The sequence below is a fragment of the Heloderma suspectum genome, chromosome 6 (genome assembly GCF_057233095.1).
Source record: "Heloderma suspectum isolate Gila_16-S chromosome 6, 16-S_ref, whole genome shotgun sequence".
NCBI classification, from domain to species: Eukaryota; Metazoa; Chordata; class Lepidosauria; order Squamata; family Helodermatidae; genus Heloderma; species Heloderma suspectum.
This window is the reverse complement of record NC_139463.1, coordinates 95,933,980-95,956,136: the sequence shown is the minus strand read 5'-3', so window position 1 is coordinate 95,956,136 and position 22,157 is coordinate 95,933,980. Positions and strand designations below refer to the sequence as shown.

Below are 22,157 nucleotides of genomic sequence, written 5' to 3'. Positions count from 1 at the left end.
AATCTCGCCAAAAGTGCTGGTTAGACACAGATACAAAACTGGATGATCATGACATCGTCTAAAGAACCCATAAACAACCATGAGTAGGGAATGACAAGCGTATGATCAATGTCTAAGATAGAAAAGCCCTGTGTCCTTCTAAATCAGGCGTGAAAAAAGTGTGGCTCACCAAGCCATTTCTGGCATCCTGCCACACACCCCTGCCTCTCCTCCCACATTGGCACTTCCAATCCCTTGCTTGATCTAGGAAATCTCTTCCCTTATCTCCAATCTCTAATAAGCGGGGTGGGTGGGGAGGTCCTAGGGTGCTAAAGCAGCAATCTGGACTGTTTCTGGGATAATGGGGAAGGGAGAAGTCTGCTGCAGCCTTCTCCCTTCCCCAGTGACCCAGAAGCAAGCTGGATCTCTCCTTTAGTGCTGCTAATGTGTGTCCCCCCCTGCATCCTACCTGTCTGCATGTGTGTGTTCCCCACCCCTGTTCTGCACTCATGTTTTATATGCTTGATAGTATTATCTTTAATAATGCTTTCAACCAATTGACCTAGAATGTATGTTAAATTAACCAACCTATAATTTCCTGGATCCCTCTAACCCCCTTTTTCAAAACTGGCATTACATTCTTTGACATGAAGGTGGATCTTAGGGACAAGATACATATTTTTGTTAGAGGATCAGCAATTTTACATTTGGGTTCTTTAAGAGCTTTTGGGTAAATGCTACCTGACCTGGTGATTTATTAATTTTTAAGTTGTCAATAAGGCCTAGAACCTCATCTTTTGTCACCACTATTTGCTTCAGTTCTTCAAACTTTGAAGTTCTTCAAACGTCCTGAAGAAGTTAGTTCATGTATGGTATCTGCCTTACATCTTCCACAGTGAAAAGAGAGCAAAAATATCCATCCGGTTTCTATGCAGTTTCTGTATACTGCTTTACCGTAATGGTGCTCTCGTCCTGGCTCCCTGGCTGATTTCCTGCTTCCGAGGTATTTAACTAATTCTGATTTATTGAATTTGTTTTTATTGTTGCCTTCAATGTTTTTGGTAATACATTCATTCATTCATTCATTCATTCATTCATTCATTCATTTTCATCCCTTATTGTCTGATTGTTAACCACACTGGTGGCCTGTTGGATTGGATGGTACTTTTTCTGGTCTGTGCAATACATTCTGTTTGTAAAGAACAATGCAATTTCCTTTTATTTCAAGTTTCAAAAATACTGACTGAACGGAAGAAATTAAATTAACTGTTAGTGATTTATCACACTTTCCATAGGATGAATTTATTCACCACATCATATAAAAATCTCTAAGGACTATTATTATTATTATTATTTTATTTGAATTATGGACACTAAAACACCACTTGTAGTGGCATGTGAAAACATCCTAAGTATCATGGCTCCTGAACAAAGGCCATAGTTGGATGAAAAATCCCAGGTTATTTGGGGGCAAGCTAGGGGTGAAGAACCAAGGATCCCAATCTGACTCTCTGGAGATCCCCAGATGGCCCTGCCCCCTCTCCCTGGCCCCTCCCCTTTCCTTCGACCACCTCATTGGATGGTCTCCCATTTTTGTGTGCCATTTTTCCTCATTCCAAAATGTTGAAATGCCTCTCCTAAGAGTTATTTACTGGCAGTGAGAGCTTTAAGCTAAAATAGGCTGGTATTTGGGGCATTTTGATCCTGTCCCTTTTGCCTTCAGCCCTGCCACCACTGGAATGCAGCCCTGAAGAGCATCTCCAAAATGGAATTGTGCCCTTGGGCTGAAAAAGGTGTGACACCCTGGGGTGTACCATGGTACTTAAACCACTATCAAATCATTTAATAACTATTTCAATGGGTGAAACAGATGCATCCAAATTAATTCAACAGAAGTGCGGCAAAGGTTCCGTGAATCTCTTCCCTATTGCATATGGTGATTTTGGACATATTTAAACTGAGTCGCACTGAGTACTGATATTCCGGGCAGTTGGCTAGCAGGCTGGAGCCAATGAGGCGGATGTCTCACAGGAGGGCAAGTGCAAGAGACACCAAAAGGAGTGTCACAGCAGGGGCATCTTGAAGTCCGTGATTCATCTTCGCTTGGATCCAGGTGGCATAGAAAGGCACTGAAGTGTAGACACCAGGCTGGCTAGGTTGGGCACACCCCACTCCCCAACTCACCACCCCAGCCTGGGTCCAGCCTTCTTTGAGTTGGCAAACCAAGGGTCCCCCAGAGTCGCCCTGCGGAGAGAGAGAGATGATGGGAGATAGCACATGCCTTTGGCAAAGGCTCTGACATCTGATTTGGCATGCTGAGCAGGTGGGGGAGCTGGAATAAGGTTTAAATCTTCCCTCAGCCACATACTCACAAGGTGACCTCAGATAAGCCAATATTCTCTCAGCCTTAACCCCCACCTCCACCTGTAATATTGGGGTAACAATTCTGGCCTACCATAAAGTTTGTTGGGAAAATTATTCATGATTGTTTACCTTTATTTTTAAGACATGTGATCATAAAAATGGTAGTTGACAAGTGCCACCTTAAGAGTTTTTCTACACAAGGCTGTTAATAGTATCTACTTCTGGTTTCGTTGCAGTATTGAAATCCGAGGTCTACACAAAGAGCATTCCCTTTCCTGCTTTTCTACTACTTAACCTCTCGGTGGAGCTGTGCTATAGAATTGAAATTCTCAAAAACACAAGGAGGAACAGTGCATTGAGAAATAACACCCCATTTTCCCTGTTCTAAAAAACCTGGGAGAGTGTTCTGAAAAACAGAAGCAAAACTGGAGGCTAATGACATCATCTAAAGAGGCTGTTAACAACTGTGAGTAAGGAATCTCAAGTTCAAAATAAATACCTCATGTGGAACGTCTCTTAGAAGAGGCATTCATTCCTGTGTGTGGGAGAAGGGGAAATGCCTTTTTCATGATGATGTCTGCTTCATGTATCATTACCTAAAACAGGGGAGGGCAATATGTGTCCCACAACCCGCATGATCGTTTATGCCATTGCCGCCACCCACAACATCCCAGTGGTTCTACTGGGAAACAAGGCACATGGGGAGCTCTTTAGTGGGCTGTCAGGAGTGCAATTCTGCCTGGTAACAGGGGGTGGGGTGGGATGTTCATAATGCATCCCTGTGGGCAGAATTGCTGGGATTTTGGTGGCAACAGCCACTTGTGGTAGTGGCAGGGTTGGGTTGTGGTCTCCTCATTGTTCCGGGGTCCAGCCTCCCCAAGCCCCAGAAGTTGCCTACCTAAAACAAGAAAGAAGGAAGGGTTCTGTTTTTTTTTTTTTTAAAAGGTGGTTTTATCTCACATACAGATTGAATTGATTATCTGATCAGTTAATTGAGCCAGAAGCAATGTTTTATTGAGTAAGATTTCTTTAACTGGGTGATAGATATACTATATCACCATCACAACCAAAGAATCAGAGTTGGAAGGGACTTCAAAGGTAATCTAGGCCAACCCTCTGCTGGTGTGACAAAGCTGCTGATACAGCACTCTCTGGTGGCCATCCATCCTCTGCTTATTCCTACTCTAATTTGTCCTTTGGAGCATGGGACAGCCTGAAAAATGGAGGGGTTTTCTACATAAGGCACCTTTACCAAGGCTTCTGCTTCGGGGTGGTGGTGGTCTCCACAACAATGGAAGGAGAAGCCAGTGGTGGCTTACCCAGATTTTTCAAGGAGCCAGCTTTGGTCCTCACAGGGCTCCACGACCACGTGCACCACACTATTCTAAGTCCCTTCACAGGAACATACTTCCAGCTGGGGGGACTGGAGTGAACACCATCAGATTGCCAGGGGCTGATCAACCAATGTGAGAGGCTTCCCCCTCCCCCACTGCAAGAAGCTTCCCCCATCCTTCCTTACAGCTGACAAAGCTGCAAACGATTGACACTTTGAAGCTTTGCATTAATTACTCCAAAGCAAACATTAAAGAAACACAGGTGCAGCCATCTTGTTTCTCCCCTGAAGCTTTGCATCAATTACTCCCTTACAGCTGAGAAAGCAGCTTCGACATAGTGCTTCACAGCCTTTTGGAGAGTTAACCCTCTGAATACTTGACATAGCGCTTCACAGCCTTTTGGAGAGTTAACCCTCTGAATACTTGAAGCACCGTGGCTTCAACCAGCCCCCTTTCTAACCCCCTTTCTCCTTTGAGCTGAAGCTCCCGATGCTGCAAAGGATTGAAGCTGTGAATTAATTACTTCTGAAAAGCAAGAAAGCAAACATCAAAGACATGCAGCTTTGACAATGAAGCTTCAAAATTCCTTATTTTAATGCAAGGGAACCTCGGTAACTTCTGGAGTGCGCATTTTGGGAACAAGCCTCATTGACCACAATAGGAGTTACTTCTGAGTAGACACACATACGTTTGTTCTGGGAAAGGCAAGGATGGGAAACACAGGGATGGGAAACCAGCCCCCTTTTTAACCTCATGCTGTGCAGGGTTGAAGGTGTGAATTAGTTACTGCTGAATGGCAATAAACCCCTGGGCAGGGCTAGCATACCTGAGGTAAATGTGGGGGTTGGGGCACACAACAACTATACCATGGAGAACCTGACCTAAGGAAAAGAATCAGACTTAAAGTAGTCTCAGGAAATCCATTTTTCCGCAAAAAAGCTCCAGGGTGGGTGCGGGATGGCCATGACATCATGTGTCCCAAATGACCTCAAAACAAAGCCAGCTTACAGCAAATCGACTTTGGAGACCACCCCCCCAGATTCTTTGTGGGATTAAGATCAGCTCCTTTACACGTGTATTTTTTCTGGGGTTTTTCTTTCTCTGCCTTTCTATATGTTCCACTACACAACCACTAGGTGGCATTGTGGAATAGTGGAATTGTGCAAATACACTAGGTTTCATGCCACTAGTCAGAGATATACCAGACTTTCCTCATTAGAAACCCCCCCCCCCCGCTAAGATGGTTGCGAAGCCCTGGAGGATGACAATGTCATGTAAACGACCCGCAATCTACTGTGAGTGAGGAATCACATTTGCACAATAAAAGCCTTCTGTAGAAAAGCTAGGAGAGCTTTTACCATCTTCCAGCTTGACGGAAGTCAGGAAGAAACGGCTAAAGGGCATATTTACACAAAGTTTCAGTTTAACTAATTCACAATGCATCTGAATTAATGCTTGTTTTCTTCTCAGGAAAGGGAGGTGGCCTGTATTCTGTGAATTCCTCTACTGACAGGAGGGCATTTCTGAACCATTGGTTCCTGTGAATGAAATAGAGTTGTCAGATGCAAATGAGGGCAGGACTCTTGCGCCCTTAACAGTTCTGCAAACTACTCCTGCTGAAATTCCTCTGCTGCACAACGCTAAAAAGTGGAGGAGTATTGTCCCCCTTTTCATCTGGCCACCCCAGAGTTAAATTAGGCTGGAGCCTGTTCTGACAGGTTCTGAGGTGCACCTGTCCACCACAGGCAATGGCTGTATAAAGAACTGGAGCATCCTACCTGGCAGGAATCCTTTCCACCTTCTGGGTAACCAGCACATATCATACCAGGCTTAATAGGATTCTTGCTGATGCCATTAACTGAGGCATTGTTATAGAGATCATTGCAAGTTTTTTGGCTTATGAGAGGCACCTTCACTTCCCGGAGGGTGTATGGGTACGGCAAGCTCACTGTAGGAGAGAGAAATGGAAAGAATTGGAATGCAGAGGCAGGGGACTTCAGGTGCATACACAGTGGGGATATGTACTTTTAGCTACGGATGCACTGTGGAAGTGCACTCACCATAGTTTGGGCATCCAGGCAACCTTCTGTCTCATAGCCAGAAGTTATATTACTCCTTCGAAGCTGGATTCGTGCAGTCTGATTGGCGGCCCTTATGAAATCACAAAGCCACATTCCGTCCTCCCCGGAGAATAGCTCTCACAGTGCTGATAAGCAGCTCCTCGTGACAAGCTGTCTTCCCCTATGAATGTCAATGGAAGCTTCCCTCCTCGGATGAATAGCACTGCTGCTGGCTGCCTAATGGTGGTAAACTCCACTGACTGCCTCCGCTGCCCCAGCCCCAGCCCCACCTCTTTCTCCTTCTCGGAGAAAGGTTTTTTGTTTACTAATGTTGGAAGCAGTTATATGATCAATTTATATTTCCATCAGCAGAGGGGCTACCATGCTACCGGTGCCAAGGGAGAACCATATAAAACCAACCTGGTTTAACAACGACTAGGGCTGAAATAGGAGCTTTTCTTCATGAGGCTGTTAATCACTGTATCTACTTCCGGTTTCGTCGCAGAATTGAGATCCAAGCTCTACACAAAGAGCTTTTCCTTTCCGCATTCCTCATAACTTCTAGGTGGACCTGTGCTATAGCGGAATAGCTCAAATACACAAGGGGAAACAGCACCGTCTTCCCTGTTTTAAAGAAATACCCTGTTTCCCCTGTTCTAACCTCCCCTCCGCCCTGGGAAAGTGTTCTGAAAAAACAGAGACGGAACTGGGGATCACGACATCATCTAAAAAGCCCATAAACAGCCATGAGTAAAGAATCATGAGCGCGCAATATATGCCTTGCGTAGAAAAGCTCATAATGTATTGCTAGTAGCCCTTCCCATTTCTATACAGAGACATTGCATTTTTGCACGATAAAAGTGCTCTGAGTAATCTTCAGTAGCAATTCCACACAGAACAGAATGCAATGTATTTTGAAACTTTGAAGGCATTAAATTTTCCAAAAGAATAATAAGAAAAAATGTTCTAGGAATGGGCTCTGTTGTTCCTGCCACAGAAGCCTCATTCCTAGAGTGTCCCCAGAGTGTCCTAGGAAGCAGGCTGGAACCTTTGAGAAGTGCTTCTAAGGATGCTCTAGGAACATGACTTCTATGGCAGGAACCATAGAGCCTGTTCTAGAGCTTTTCATAATTTTAAAATTTTTCAAGTGGCAGCAGATGTTGGGGGTCTCAGGGGCTGTGAGAAAGGGATGTGATCGCTGCTTCCACCCACACATTTTGCACTTTTGGTTTCACTGACTAGCTGTTGCTCTACAGGAGGGGTGCAGAATGTCAGGGCCAGAGACCAGGTCTAGGCTGCCTGGGATCCCAATCTGGCAATTCGGGATTCCCCGGAAGGTCATGCTTCCTTTTCCTGGCCCCGCTTCTTTCCCCTGTCCACTATTTGGTGGTTCTGTGGCACCATGGTCATCATTGGTGTGAAAGTCAGCAGAGTTTGAATGAGTACCACAAAGAACATTCCTCACCTTCTCCTTGAATATCTCCCCATCCAGTGACCCAGCAGTCTGCGCTCGGAGAGAATTGTACAGAAGAGTCTGGCAGGCAGACGGGGTGGATGTAGTCAGTGAATTTCACAGGAGCCTTCAGTTCAAGCAAAGCAATATCTCCACTAAGGTAATTCATACCATTGTACTTGGGATGGAGGTAAATCCGTTTCAAAGCAGGGGCTACCACATTGTTTGAGAGGTCCGAGAGCTGATAAGCACCCAGCAACACTGCATAGTTGTCATAGGGTTTGGATCTGCAAACAGAAGAACAAACTGCAGCAGGACCTTACGGAGCTGAGCTTTGGGTTTCTGCAAGACTTGCAAGACCTCAGAACTTGTTGTGCTGATGGACAAATTATGTGAGACACTGGAGATCTGAAATGAAATTGGGGAGAGCTATGCTATACCCCAGTGACAATGGAGGGCGGGAGAAATATGTCATTGCTACATTGGTGGGACAGCCATATTCAATAAGTGCTCAGCCTGGGGCAGGAGGGGGAAGCACTGCAGAAAAAAAATAAAAATAAAAACTTCTGCTGTTATATTGGGGGAGTCCTGCTGCCATATCCGTCATGACGGTGGTGTATCTTTCATGGTGGTAGCATATCTCAAGTAGTACTGCTGTTGGAGGGCTTTCATTGAGAGCCTTTCTACACGAGGCATTTATTGTGTGCTCATGATTCTTCATTCCTGGTAGTTTGCGGCTGCTTTCCATGACACGATCATCCTCCATCCTCTAGGGCCTCTCCCGTGCTTTGCAATCATGATTCTGTTGTTGTTGTTTTGAACTGAGGAAAGTCTGGTACATCCAGAAAAGGAGGAATGAAACTGTAGTATAGTTGAGCAACTCCAGTATACCACAGCACTATCTAGAGGTTGTGTAGTGGAACGTGTGGAAAGGCAGATAAGGAAAACCCCCAGGGAGGAAAAAATGTGTAGAGGATTGGATATCAATCACACAAAGAATCTGGAAGCAGAAGCTTCAGTAAAGTGGCGGGTTAAATGCTTCATGTAGAGCAACCCTTTGATGAGCTTCCGCTGGGCTTTAAAAACCTGGCTGTTCAGGCGGGCATTTGGGGTGGGTTAGGGTTTCTTGGAGCAGTGTTGTTTTGTTATGATGTTTTGTTCAGTTGATTATGTAAATTTGTTATTAGTATTGTACGCTGCCTAGAGTGGCCGGGTAGCCAGCCAGATGGGCAGCTAATAAGTCTAATAAACCAACCAACCAACCAACCAACCAACCCTGAATCCCTGAATTAGCTCCTCAGCCAATGTGTAACTAGAATATAGCAATGTACCCTAAGTATCTTTAAAAATCAGCTGCAGCCCCACCCCCCATTGCACTGGGATCAGAGCACTTAGGGATGGAGATTTAAACCTTTCCTCCTTCACTGTTTTCCACAGGTGCATCCAGACAAAAGGGTCCTCGTGCTAACAGTCAGAAGATATTGTGCAGCTATATTCCATAGTAAAAAAAAAGAGAGAAGAAGCAATGGGAAATCAGGGGAAGGTTACAAGTGGAAGACAAAATCATATGGAGCACCTGTAAAATTCTGTGAACAAGGCAGTTCAATTGCACAATAAAAGCCTAATCTGGGAGCACCCTAAATATAGGGCATTTCTACATGAGGCTTTTATCCCACACCTTTACTGGGGCTTCCGCTTCCAGATTCTCTGAGGAATTAAGTTCAGCTTCTTTACCTGTGCTGTTTCCTGGGGGTGGGGGGGTTGTTTCTCTGCCTTTCCATATGTTTCATTACACAGCCACTAGATGGCAGTGTAGTATAGCAGAATTGTGCAATTACACAAGTACTCCATGATGCTATTTAGAGAAAATGCCAGACTTCCCTCATTCAGAACCCCCCCCCCCATGATAACGGGTGGAAAGCATGGGAGAGGCCCTGGAGGATGACGGCATCATGTAAAGGATCCACAAATTACAGTGAGTGAGCAATCATGAGTGCACAATAAAAGCCTCGTGTAGAAAGGCTCATAATTCACCCTTCTTCTCAGGGCATGTACATTTTCCCTAATCAGGCAAACAGAAGCTTGCCTCCTTCTGCTCCCTGATTTTTATCAAGAAGCGCTACAATCCCAATCTAAGTCTACCCCCCCACCCCTGCAACTATTATTCAATCATGGATCCCTATGATCACATCTAGTTTGGCCCTGAGACTAGGGCCAAAATGAAGACAGCTTTATTTTTCCGAGCTGTTATGCATGCTGGCCCAAGGATTTAAAAAAAATGCCATCAGTATTCATCCTTGCTCTGTGATTACTGTTAGTGGTGAGTTTTCCCTGCCATGAACAAAGTGGTGGTTAGGTAAGATGCACCATCAAGAAACAACATTTTCTAAATTGCATGTAATGTGAACACAGAAGCATTTCTTGCAACCAGACAATAGGAGCCCCTCTGCCCTCCACCCAATGGTTGATGTCAGTCCTTGTACAGGAAGAACTGGTGTAGACTTGTGTGGATTCCCTCCCTTTCTGTGCAATCAGAGGGGAAGGGCTGTCTGCAGATTTGTTGCTCTTTGCTGTTTCTAAGGCTGCAAACAGTTTCAGGGTGGGAAAAGGTCTATTACATTCTCCAAAAGATTTGAGTTTGTTTGTAAACATTTAAATTTGTATTCCTTGAACTGAATGTTTTCCAGCATTCCCACATGGGAACTTTTGGCTTTATGGGGTTTTAAGGGTGAAACTTTTGCATTTGGCAATACTTAGCATTAATGCATTTACAATTCACTGAACCCCCGAATGTAAGGGTTTTCTTTACTATATATGTCCCACAAAAATAAAAGTCAGTGTCAAAATTAGAAAAGTTTTCAGACTTCAAATTTTGAAATTTTGCAATATTTACTTTCACCTCTAGGTTTGTTTTGTTTTACCAAACCATATAAGGATGAAGAAGTTAATCAATCAGTCAGATTTAGTGTCCTTTTCCCAACTTATCTGTTGAAGAACTAGGATGGGATGAGAGAACTCTTGTGTTGCAATTTGAGGAGAGCCCTGTGAGCAAGCTAAATTCTCATCACTTCATCCTCTCTTGTCTGAACTGGCAAAGGATTTGACTGGAGGTGCCTCAAGACAAGACTGTTAATGTGCAGTCACTGTGATTGGTTCATGCAATTTTATAGAGGTTCCAGGCATTGTTGTCATTCAGTTGTAATCCTCCTGTGTTTTCCAACCAGTTCTGTCTTTTTTCTTACCACAGAAAATCCATTAGGAAAGGAAATAGCAGAATAACAGCACAATTTCTTTGTAAGTGTGCTTATGACAGTGTGTGATTGAGGCATAGCAGGAGTTGTTGTCTCTGGAGAAGATGGATGACATGTGGGGGATCCCGCTCATTTCTCCCGTGCTTACTGTGCATTTCTAGTTTCAGAGCCAACTAATAATAAGAAGGAAAATCAAGTAGGCAAGTTTTCTAGCTGGACTGTGAAACTGACTAGCGCAGGTTGTCTGGGGGGAAAGTTGACAGAAGCTGGAAAGCTTCCAGTACAGGATGAATAATCCCTGGGGGCTGAGAGTGAAAATATTTTAATCACCCAATGAGGATGGGGTAGAAATAGGCCACAAGCATACAATAGAACATGACAGTCAGTTAATGGTATGGAGGGATCTCTCCAAAATGGATGAATGGGCATTACAATGGAAAATGTTATTCAATGTAAGCAATGCACATTGGCACAGGAAAATCCTAACTGCTGATGGGGTCTGAGCTGGTAGTGACTGAGCAGGAAAGGGATCTTGGATATGTGGTAGATCACTGAATGAAAATAACCTAGTGTGTGGTTGCTGTAAAAAATGGCAAATTCCATATTTGGTAGCATTAGGAAAGAAAACTGCCAATATCACAATGCCTTCATATAAATCTACAGTGTGCCCACACATGGAATACCATGTACAGTTTGGTATTCACAACTCAAAAAGGGTATTATAGAGCTGGAACAGATGCAGAAAATGGCAGCTAAAATGATCAAAGGGATACGAGGAAAGACAGCTGTGAAGGTTTGAGACCTACAGAGGCAAGGTAAATAGATCAGGCCTAGAGGCCTCAGTTTTTCTGTTGGGAGGGGGTATCCCTGAGAGGAGTAGTTTCATTTCCCCAGTTAGGTTTCAGTTTCATTTCCCCAGTTAAGTTTCACTTCTTCGGGTTTGAAACAGTACTTTTGGTTTTGAGGGAGGAGGATATATAAAGAGAGTGAGAGAGCCAGTAAGAGCAGAGTCAGGGAGACCAGAGCCTGAAGAGGGAGCAGGAAGACGCAGCCTGGAAAAGTCTACGTACAGCTATGGTAAAGGAACTTGCATTTTGCAACTTTTATTTTCTCTTAATGCCTGTTGTATCATTCAGCTCTATTGTGTAAATACCTTTAGTTGTGATTTGCTTGCTTTAATTTACAGTAAACTGTTGTGGCTAAACCCTGTGTCTAGAGTATCATTCACCCCACGCCTACAGCTTAAACCCCATGTTACTGGAAAGGGGAAGGTAAAGGGGGGGGACTTAAAGGAGGCAAGAGATCCTTAAGGAATTGCTCAGGGGGTCCAGGTCATAAGGGGAACCTTGACAGCATTGGGGAATTTTTAGTTTTAAAAAAAGGAGAGTAAGGGTGGGAGACGTGATAGAGGTATATAAAATTATGGTGTGGAGAAAGAGACATTTTTCTCCCTCATAATACTAGAATCAGGGTAATCTAACAAATCTAAATAGTGAGAGATTCAGGACAGAGAAAAGAAAGTACATCTTCACATAGCACATAGCTAAACTATGGAATTCATTTCCACAGGACATAGTGATGACAGCCCACTTGGATGGCTTTAAAGGGGATTAGATAAATTCATGGAGGTTATAGTATCAGTGGCTATTAGTCATGATGGCTATATATTACTTTCCATGTGGGAGGCACTGAATACCTCTGAATGGTTGGGGAACATGAGTGGGAGGGTGCTATTGTGCTCATGTCCTGCTTGTGGGCTTCCCATAGGTATCTGGTTGGCCATTGTAGAAACAGAATGATGGACTAGATAGGCCTTTGGTCTGATCCAGCACAGTCCTTCTTGCATTCTTATGACTGGATCACTTGTGAAATTGAGTAGGTTAGGAATCAGGCATTTTCAATTGGAATTGATGGGACTTGCAGCCCAATTCCTAACTGTGGTTTTTTTTTTGGAGTTTAGGAACCAGCTCCTTATTCACTGTGCTGGCAAGGATGACAGACACCCCAACTCCTTCTATCCAGGCAGTTAGGTGATCAGGAGGAACTAGCCACCTCCTGCTTCCTTCGGAAAAAGAGACTGCCCAGGAAAGCCTCGTGACTACTCCTCAGTGATAACTGGGCTCATTCTATGAATGTCAAAATCTGGAAGCAGGTACCTTGTCTTCTTTCCCACCAGAAAACTGAGCTATTGATCTCCTTTTCTTTTGTACTCCAGTGCCACCAGACCGCACTGGCAGTGACAGCTACCGACTCAGATGATGTCATGTGATACAAGAAGTCAACAGCGCTCAATCTGGTCCTAGAAAGCTGCTGACTTGGGTGTGGCTCTTCAGTCTGAGACACAGCCATTGCTGCTCTTGCACTGCCTGTGTCATTGACTGACAACCGACAGTTTGCTTACCTGCCTGTTTCATGGCTTGATTACCAGTTTGCCTCCAGGCCTGAAACTTCCTTCTTCTTTCGCCTGCTTACCAGCCATCAGCTTCTTCTCTTCTGAATACTCTTCCCAGCTCTGCCTAACCCTGCCTCACTGAGATCAAGATGCTCGGTAGCTGACTGCTAGAAAAGGCATAGAATATTAGCCGGGCCTTTCAGTTGCCTCTGGGGTGAAGCTTTATACTGATTTCACAGCAACACATGTCAGATACTTACTCATAGAAGCAATGAGCTGCGGACAATACCCACTTCTCCGCTATGAGGGACCCTCCACAGATATGAAAGCTATTCTTTACAATGCTGACTTGCCAGGGCCACGACCCGTTAGAGGCTGGCTGGCCCCCAACAATTCGTGGAGAGTTTATTCGCTGCCCACAAACTGTGTAGGAAGGAGAGGAAATCAGAGTATTTATCTTTATGACTTGCAATACTGATAGAATACTGATACTGATACTGCCTCTTACAACATGAGAGGCAGAGCGCACCAGGAAACAACATTTCTCAAAAATTAGCTTGCAGATACGTATGTATACGCAAACGTTTGATCAATGTTCAATAACTCCTGGGTTAAGATAAGACAACCGGGAAAGCTCTCTTCCTGAATTTCCCTTTCTCCTTCAATCTGTTTGTCTGTCGTCCTTTCCATAGCTTAGTCATTACTCTTCTAACCATAGCTAACCTTGATGGAGTCTTATCCTAATTTCTTGACTTGGGATAGTTTCCTAGAAGACCTGCTGTGGCTTAGAAATTCAGCAGCAGAATGGGAGATGGAACATCTGAAGTCTGGGGGGACGCTTGTAACACCTTTTTTCCCTCCAGTGCCTCCTGGATCTGCCACCGGAGCCGGATGATGTGAGAGATATTGGTAACAGCAGCCCAGTGAGGAAACCCTGGCTTGTGAGGGCTAACCTCTGGCTGATTCAGCTGTCATTTCTAGGCCAGGAAAATCATGGTGGCAGTTGGAAAAGCAGATAATCAGGGGGAAACTTACTGCTGCACCCTATTAACTCTTATCTATTTTATTGTATTTTAATACATTGTCTGTTGCTTTGAGAACTTCATTTAATAGATGGGTATAATTACACCAACAAACAAATACATAGCGATAATTCTCTTGGAGTGCTTGTGTCTGTCAAATGGAACGCCTCCCTGGCATTCTGACAGGCATTACATGCACTTAGGGTTACAGCCCAATGCTGCAATCATATATATGTTAGTCCTAGGTAAGTATATAGAATTATGGCTTACATATATTTTAATGCATCCTGCAGAATAAATGTTAGGGTGATAAAGCTGGAAATTGCTGTATGTGAAATTAGAAGGCAAAATTTGGAAAACCCAGCTGGATTTGAAATTTGTGAAGAATATTGTTCTGTTTTGGCATTAGAACCCCTGTTCAGTCATAGATATGGCAATAGAATTTCTGGCTATCAGCCCTGGCATTCCTTTCCCCCCAAACTCTTTTGAATAGACCTGGAAGCAAAACCTCCTAAAATCTTGGGCCTTCTGGTTTATATGGATCAGAGATTAATGTGACCAGACTGCAGCTGAGACATTTGGTGGATATTGTGGGGATGTGTGTAACAGGGGGCCAAGATGATTCTCTGTGGGAAAGGCTTGACGGTTGGGTTTTGCTTGAGCTATGATCATGTGTAGAGCTAGGAAGATTTCCCCACACACATAAAATAAGGCATCCATCCAATCAGAGACGGGAGGATATCACTTTTCCTTATAGCACATATCTTGGCTTACTTGCTTAAGCAACTGGAACCAGTAATCCAAGCTCCTTCTGGAACCATGAAGCCACATCTAGAATGGGACACTCTTGTGTGTGTGTAGATCTTTTGTTGTAGTATGCTAGAATCTGCTTAATATGGGTTTTATCATCTCTAACGGTATTAACATCAGTATTAAGGAAGATCCTATTTTAAGCCAAAGGTTGGGACTGGTTGATCTCTGAATTTTAGGAGACTTATTTTCTCTATCTGTCCTAGTGCAGAAATGCTCCAGTATATTGAAGGGCCTCTTACCTGGTTTTGAGCTAACAGCACCTGAGGAAATAAAAAAGGAAAGATATTTCAGGTAAGAGACACAAAACAGGATTGTATGTAGGAGCAAGGGGAAGGGGCTTCAGTTGTAATGGCCTGGTTCAAATGATGATATCCTGGCTTATTAAGCAGAGATATGAACAAATGGTTTCCTTGCACAAGGAACTCCTTTGCGTAGTTGTGATAGAACCAAGAACATCTAATTAACCATAGCTTCCCATGTCATCTGAACCAGGAAATTATACTTACCAGCTCTGGAACAAGCCAGGATATTGAACCATGGTTTGAAGCTATTTTAATATCCTGGCTTGATATGAAACTTCGTGGTTTGAATGAAATGGGAAACTATGGTCAATTAAAGACTTTCCGGTATAATAATCTCTCATAGTGAAGGGAGGAGCAAAGGAGCTGCATGCTGAGCAAAAGGCTTGTTGCACATCTTGGCTTCTGAAGTTGAGATATGATCATCCAGATGTGGTCAGTTTTAATGTTGGGACTCTGCCTTGGAACATGCTAAGTAGGAGGTCAGCTGCTAGCAGCCCTAGGACCAAATCAGGCCCAATGAAGGCTTCACTTTGGCCAGTCAGTTCCAGTAACCCCCTATCCTTTTCTAGTGCTCTGCTGCCAGGCAATTTACTACAAGGGGACAATGTACTGCAAATCCTTTACACACCTGTACTTAGCAGTGGTAGGAGTACAAGAGGGAAGTTTCCTGTGGAAATGGGCCATTCCATCATCTCACAACTCAGCTCTAGTTGGCCCACCAGCCCAGATGCTGGCCAGAGATTTAAAGCAAAAAGACAGTACATCTGAGCTTCTGTAGAGTTTCCTCTTCCTCTTTTGAAAATAACTACAATTTCCACACCTGTGCTGGGATTAGAACAAAGTGCTCCCATGACGGAGGTCATGAAGCTAAAGGACTGGGTGAGATCTCTTTGTGGTTGTAGGCCTAGAGCAAATACACTTTTGCTGTGTGTATGAAATATGCTTTTCATTAGTCTTTGTGTAGTAAGTAAACTAACCACATGACAAGCTTTCTGACTGAAGTTAATATAAGGTTATTTTATTGCTTCATCTCAATTTACGCAATGCATAAAAGATTGCATAGGCAGGGAATTTTGACTGTAGGTACTGACTGCTAGCCCTTAGGAAAGTTGACTAGGGGAACAGAAGAGAAGATGTAATTTCCCAGGAGTCCCCACACCTTTTCTCTTAGACATTAAAGCTTGGTCGAACACCCAAACATCTCCCCACACCATCAACAGTCACCTTGAACTGAGGTCACCTGAAGCAGCCATACTGCCAGCAAAGAAGGTGCAATGTGCATGGCCCGTTCTGAAATGTCCTCCACGTAGTTCAGCTGCAGTCACTTTCTAGAAAATAGATGTTTTCCTTCAGTCTCAATGTTTTTTGGTATCTGTAGGATGAAATTTCTTCTCAAGGGTGAAACGATAATGCAAGTATCATTTCCTTCCGCCTGAATCTGGAGAGGCAACCCAGAATTTGCATGTCTCTGAATCCTCTGGACCCCAGTAGCTTCCCAAATCCTGGCTCCTCTGCTCACCCTGAGACCTCCCACCTCCCCCACTCTGAGCATTCAGCTGACCTTAACAACTGTACAACAGTGCACATAAATGAGAGTAGTGATGACGATGATAAGTTTATCAATGTGCATGGCACTGTACAAAGAACAAAAAGGCACGTTCCTGTCCCCAAGAGCTTAGAATCCAAAATTCAACATATGGGAGACAACAAATTAATTTGAGAGAGATGGAGGCATGGTTAAACTGGGAAAGCATATAATTACATGCTTCTTGCTTTCACCAGTGAAAAGGTCCAGGGGTAGCAACACTTGGGTTTTAGTTCCCTTTGGAGGAGAGAATGCTGGAATCCTAAGGTGTTTTTTTTTTATAATAATGTGCAATATTTAGTTTATTTGCAAACATACCGGTAGAACAGTCTTCTCCAACCTGGTGCCCTCCAGATGTTTTAGACTACAACTCCCAGAATTCCTGACCACTGGCCATATTAGCTGGGCTTGATGGGAGTTGGAGTCCAAAACATGTGCAGGGCACCAGGTTGGGGAACACTGCAGTAGAGCATAGGTGGAGGCAAGCAGCATGCACACTCCTGCCATGGTGGGAGAGCTGCCACCTCACATCCAGTGCCCAGAGAGAGAGAGAGACCTGCAACCCCAAACTGCCTTCACTTCATAGCTCCCCATTTCTGTCCTCCTTTATCGTTCTGTCTATCCCCCAAATGGCTTCTTTTGTTCATTTTGTTCCTTAGTGTGTGTGTGTGCGTGCGTGCGTGCACGCATACATGCATACACACACAGACACCCCCATGCCCCCCTCTTCTTAGCTTGGGGGAGGAGCTGGATGTGCTACCTTTTTCAAAACCTGATGCCGTTCCCATTTTAAGTAGTCCACGGCTATCTCTGAATTGTGCCCCGAGAATTAGCTCCCATGAAGAGACATTGCCCTGGCTGTCTTGGACCATTAAGAAAGATGGATGTTCTTTTGTAAAATCCCAGACTTTGAACAGGTGTGGCTTTAAGGCAAACCTTGAACAGGTACTTGAACAGGAATCTCACAACAGACTGCCTTTTTCAGTTACGTGTACTTGGCCTTTGTTCCAGTGGGGCTTGGAGATTATTTTATTTATTTATTTATTTATTACATGTATATCCCGCCTTTAATTAATTGATTGATTGATTACATTTATATCTCTGGCACAACCCCAGATTCTGGGGTTCTGCCAAAGATTTTACGGAGAGGGTAGGTTTTAAGGAGCGCTTTACAGTAAGTAAGAGAGGGGTCATCACACAGGTGTTACTGGAGGCACTTCCAGGCAAGTGGGTAGCAAAAGGGAAAGGGAACAGCTATTTGGCAGAGCAAGACTGTATAGCCATATTTTCCAGGGAAGAAAAAGACCCTCCCCTCATTAAAAACACATAAGAACTGCCTTTTTGGATCACTCAGACATATGTCCTGCCTAGTATCTTGTTCCAAACAGCAGGCAGCTAAATTTTGCTCCTCACCTCCTTAAATGAAACACACAAAGAGCCTTTCAAGACCCCCCCCCCCCGCTGCCACTGCCATTGTCATGCCGCATAACATCATGTTCCCGGAGCAATCGCTTCCTCTAATAGCAAACTCAGGTAGTGAATGCTACCCTACCGGGGCAAAACCCAAAGAAAAAGTCCAATAACGGTTCAGCATGCTCATTATTCATGGACTCTAGTGTGGCAGTTGGGGCGGGGAAGAAAAATGGGGCAGGGGAAGTGAAATGGAATATGCTGGGCTGGCTAGAACCCCTGAACTGGAGCAACCCAGTTAGGAGTTGAGGATACACTGCAATATTTTATTGCAGGGCTTACTTGTAGGGTCCATACTCCCAGGAATGTTCAGCCAGAAGCAACACTCCATTCCTCCATACCCAGTGAAGAGATGAATGTGGGAACTGTATCTAGTTCCTTCCTGGAGTTGGGCTCCCTAGTTCTGTGGTGAGGAGAATATTCTCACATATTTGAATCCAATCAAAAGCCCAGGGATGCACACAAGTAGTAAATGTCTGTCATCATCATCATCAGGTTGGTCATAAATGACAACCAAGACTACATAGGGATCTAGATTAAACATGTGAAATTGGGCTAGTGGAAGTGGACTTCCCTGCCTCCTCCTCCCTTCCAGCCCATGAAAATGTTACAAAGAGGGTCAGTGGGGAGGTGGAGACTGTTGAATGAGGTAAGCTGTGGTGTGTGTGAGGCTGAAAATGAAGGGAGGATCCCCCAAATTGGGAAGAGGCACCTTCTAAAAGTGGAGCTCCTGATGAGTGCTTCTGCCTGATTTTCAGAGATCGCCCCTTCTCCCCACACCACAGCTTACCCCATTCAGCAGGGTCCCCCAACCCTCTGCGTAGCATTGGGGTGGGGGGATGGAGTGGCTGCTGTGAGGAACAGTGAGGGAGTTCACATCTCCCAGTCCGGTTCTGTGCACCTAACTCTGAATCCAACCCATAGTTACCTGCACACTGTGGTAGATTACCGATGCTAACTGCTCATCTGGTTTATTTATTTAGTAAGTACCATCCACATTCCAATTCCAAAGAAGGGCAACGCCAAAGAGTGTTCAAACTACCGCACAACTGTGCTCATTTCACATGCCAGCAAGGTGATGCTCAAAATCCTACAAGCTAGGCTTCAGCAGTATGCGAACCGAGAACTACCGGAAGTACAAGCTGGGTTTCGAAGAGGCAGAGGAACTAGAGATCAAATCGCCAACATTCGCTGGATCATGGAGAAAGCAAGAGAATTCCAGAAAAACGTCTATTTCTGCTTCATTGACTAAGCTAAAGCCTTTGATTGTGTGGATCACAACAAACTGTGGCAAATTCTGAAAGAGATGGGGGTACCAGACCACCTTACCTGTCTCCTGAGAAACCTGTACGAGGGTCAAGAAGCAACAGTAAGAACCAGACATGGAACAACCGAGTGGTTCAAAATTGGGAAAGGAGTATGACAAGGCTGCATATTGTCACCCTGCTTATTTAACTTATATGCAGAGTACATCATGAGAAACGCCGGGTTGGATGAATCACAGGTCGGAATTAAGATTGCTGGGAGAATTATCAACAACCTCCGATATGCAGATGATACCACCCTAATGGCAGAAAGCGAAGAGGATCTAAAGAGCCTCTTGTTGAGGGTGAAAGAGGAGAGTGCAAAAGCTGGTTTGAAACTCAACATTAAAAAAACGAAGATCACAGCATCTGGCCCCATCACTTCCTGGCATATAGAAGGGGAAGAAATGGAAGCAGTGACAGATTTTATTTTCTTGGGCTCCAAGATCACCGCAGACTGTGACTGTAGCCATGAAATTAAAAGACGCTTGCTCCTTGGGAGGAAAGCTATGGCAAATCTAGACAGCACAGTAAGAAGCAGAGACATCACCTTGCCGACAAAGGTCCGTCTAATCAAAGCTATGGTTTTCCCAGTAGTAATTTATGGCTGTGAGAGCTGGACTATAAGGAAGGCTGAGCGCCGAAGAATTGATGCTTTCGAACTGTGGTGCTGGAGAAGACTCTTACGAGTGCCCTGGACTGCAAGGAGGTCAAATCGGTCAATCCTAAAGGAAATCAACCCTGAGTGCTCATTGGAAGGACAGATACTGAAGCTGAAGCTGAAATATTTTGACCACCTAATGCGAAGAGAAAACTCTCTGGAAAAGACCCTGATGCTGGGAAAGACTGAAGGCAAAAGGAGAAGGGGACGACAGAGGATGAGATGGCTAGATAGCATCACCGATGCAATGAATATGAACTTGAGCACGCTCCGGGAGAGAGCGCAGGACAGGAAGGCCTGGCGTGCTATGGTCCATGGGGTCACGAAGAGTCGGACACGACTGAACGACTGAACAACAACAACAACAACATCCATATACATGACACTTTACACAGAATACACTTCTATGTATAGAGTACTTTACACAGACTCTCCAAGGGGCTTACAGTCTAAAAACAGATACAAGGAATGGGAGGGAAATGGAAGCAGAGAGGTAAAAGGGAAGAATATGCAATTAGTACAGTCACATGGACTTAAGCTTTGTTACAGTAGGGTACTGGGTGTAACGGGATGTTACAAATGGTTCACAGAAAAGGTCAGTATTGAAGAGGGATTTGAATGAATTAGGAGAGGTGGTGTCTCAAAGGGATTTCATGGGGGGCACTACCAGACATATAAGGGGCAATGAGGGAGAAAGGATGGATTTGTTTGAGGAAACTGGAGGCTCATGGATTGTTGAGTAGCAGTACTCTTGAATCTTAGATCTGGCTGGATGGTTCTCAATTTGGCTTTCTGGGGTTTCCTAGATGGCAATGCCCCCCTCCCCTTTCTTCCGCCCACAAATCATTGGTGGTTTCCCAACTTTTGTGCTATTCCCCCCTTCTAAAAAGCTGAAATGCTTCTGCTACAGCTTAGTTACTAGTAAGAGCTTTAAGCTAAAACATGCTGGTATTTTTTGTACACTGGTACTGCCTGCTTGTGGCTGTGGCACTGCCCACCACTTGAATGTGGCCCCTGAGAGCTTCCCTGAAATGGAATTTGGCCCTTGGGCTGGAAGAGGTTCAGCACCCCTGCGCTAGGCTGAAGATTGGAAATAGAATATAAGATGACCAGCACTTGTGCCCAGATAGGAATTGGAAGCTAGATCAAATGAAAACATTTGCGACCCCTTTACCAGCAAATCTTGTGCCTAGCAATTAACAATTCGGTTCATACCTCATTATCCTTGAATGTCCCCCACAAAGACAGGATCTACTCCAAGGCTTTTATCACATTACCCAAAGTTTCTTCCATGGTATTTTCCAAAATGTACAATTAGTTCTTCCCACAAAGTCAGCTATGAAGATGAAAAAAAAAAAATAAATAGACCCACACTTGGTGAAAAATGAGGAGCTACCTTACCTCTTGCCTGCTGCTCCTTCAGGTATGATGGCCTTTGATGTTAACAGGTGCCTGCTGCGTTTTTAAGTACTGCTGACCTCAGTGGATTACTGCGAGCCCAGTCACTTTGTCTGAGTTATGATTAATCCAGTGCCAGTGCCTTTTGGCCTCTTTGTCAGCCAGTCAAGTCCCAATAAAATTTTGTGGCTTGCCTTTTCAGCAGGAAGGTATGAAGGCTCTATTTTTCTGGTGCAATTAGATGATTCAAGGTCCATCTGATTCCTCTGCTAAGATATTTTACAGTTGAAGAGTAGGAGCTCACAACTTAGAGAAACTGACAACGATTCTCTGGTTCTGAAGCAGTGCCATAGGTTGAAACCTTTGGCCAATGCCTTTTAGCCTGCCCCAAAGGCTCTCACGGCTGGGAAGGTGCTTGTACTGTGTTACCTGGGAGGGCAGGAGAACAAAGCAAATTTTATCTAGAGTTCCAGGGAGAAAAAAACTTCCCCTCCACTCTATGAGCAGCTTTTTCCCCATTTGGCTCAGAACAGGGCCAGTGTTGTAGATGACTTTTATGACACCTTCATTATTATCCTTTGTACAAAGTTTAACTTTAGATCCCCCCTGCCATTTTCTATCCATAAGGCCCTGCTTGCAGGCTGAAATGGTGGTAAATGAAGACAGAGTTTGATAGAATCAGCTGGCAATTACTGATAATTTTCTATTAATATCTTATCTCTCCTTGGAAATTGCTGCATTCTTTGCCATAGCGATATCTTTGTGGCAG

The 22,157-nt window shown here is 44.4% G+C and overlaps 1 protein-coding gene across 2 annotated transcripts; it reads right to left on the bottom strand.

Annotated features, from left to right (window-relative positions):
• Positions 1–993: 993 nt before the first annotated feature.
• Positions 994–21,459, bottom strand: LOC146341926 (serine protease 27-like). 2 transcript variants are annotated; one of them, XM_084805259.1, is made up of 7 exons: positions 21,392–21,459; positions 16,195–16,342; positions 14,908–14,928; positions 13,094–13,256; positions 7,203–7,477; positions 5,456–5,625; positions 994–2,223 (listed from the first exon to the last, which is right to left on the bottom strand). In XM_084805259.1, exons 2-7 carry the CDS (start codon positions 16,250–16,252, stop codon positions 2,005–2,007), a joined length of 906 nt encoding a protein of 301 aa, XP_084661385.1. In that variant the 5' UTR covers positions 16,253–16,342; positions 21,392–21,459; the 3' UTR covers positions 994–2,004. The 2 variants fall into 2 exon arrangements, with proteins under 2 accessions (XP_084661385.1, XP_084661386.1); XM_084805260.1 differs by lacking the exons at positions 994–2,223; positions 21,392–21,459 and adding an exon at positions 3,284–5,215.
• Between the last annotated feature and the right edge of the window lie 698 nt (positions 21,460–22,157).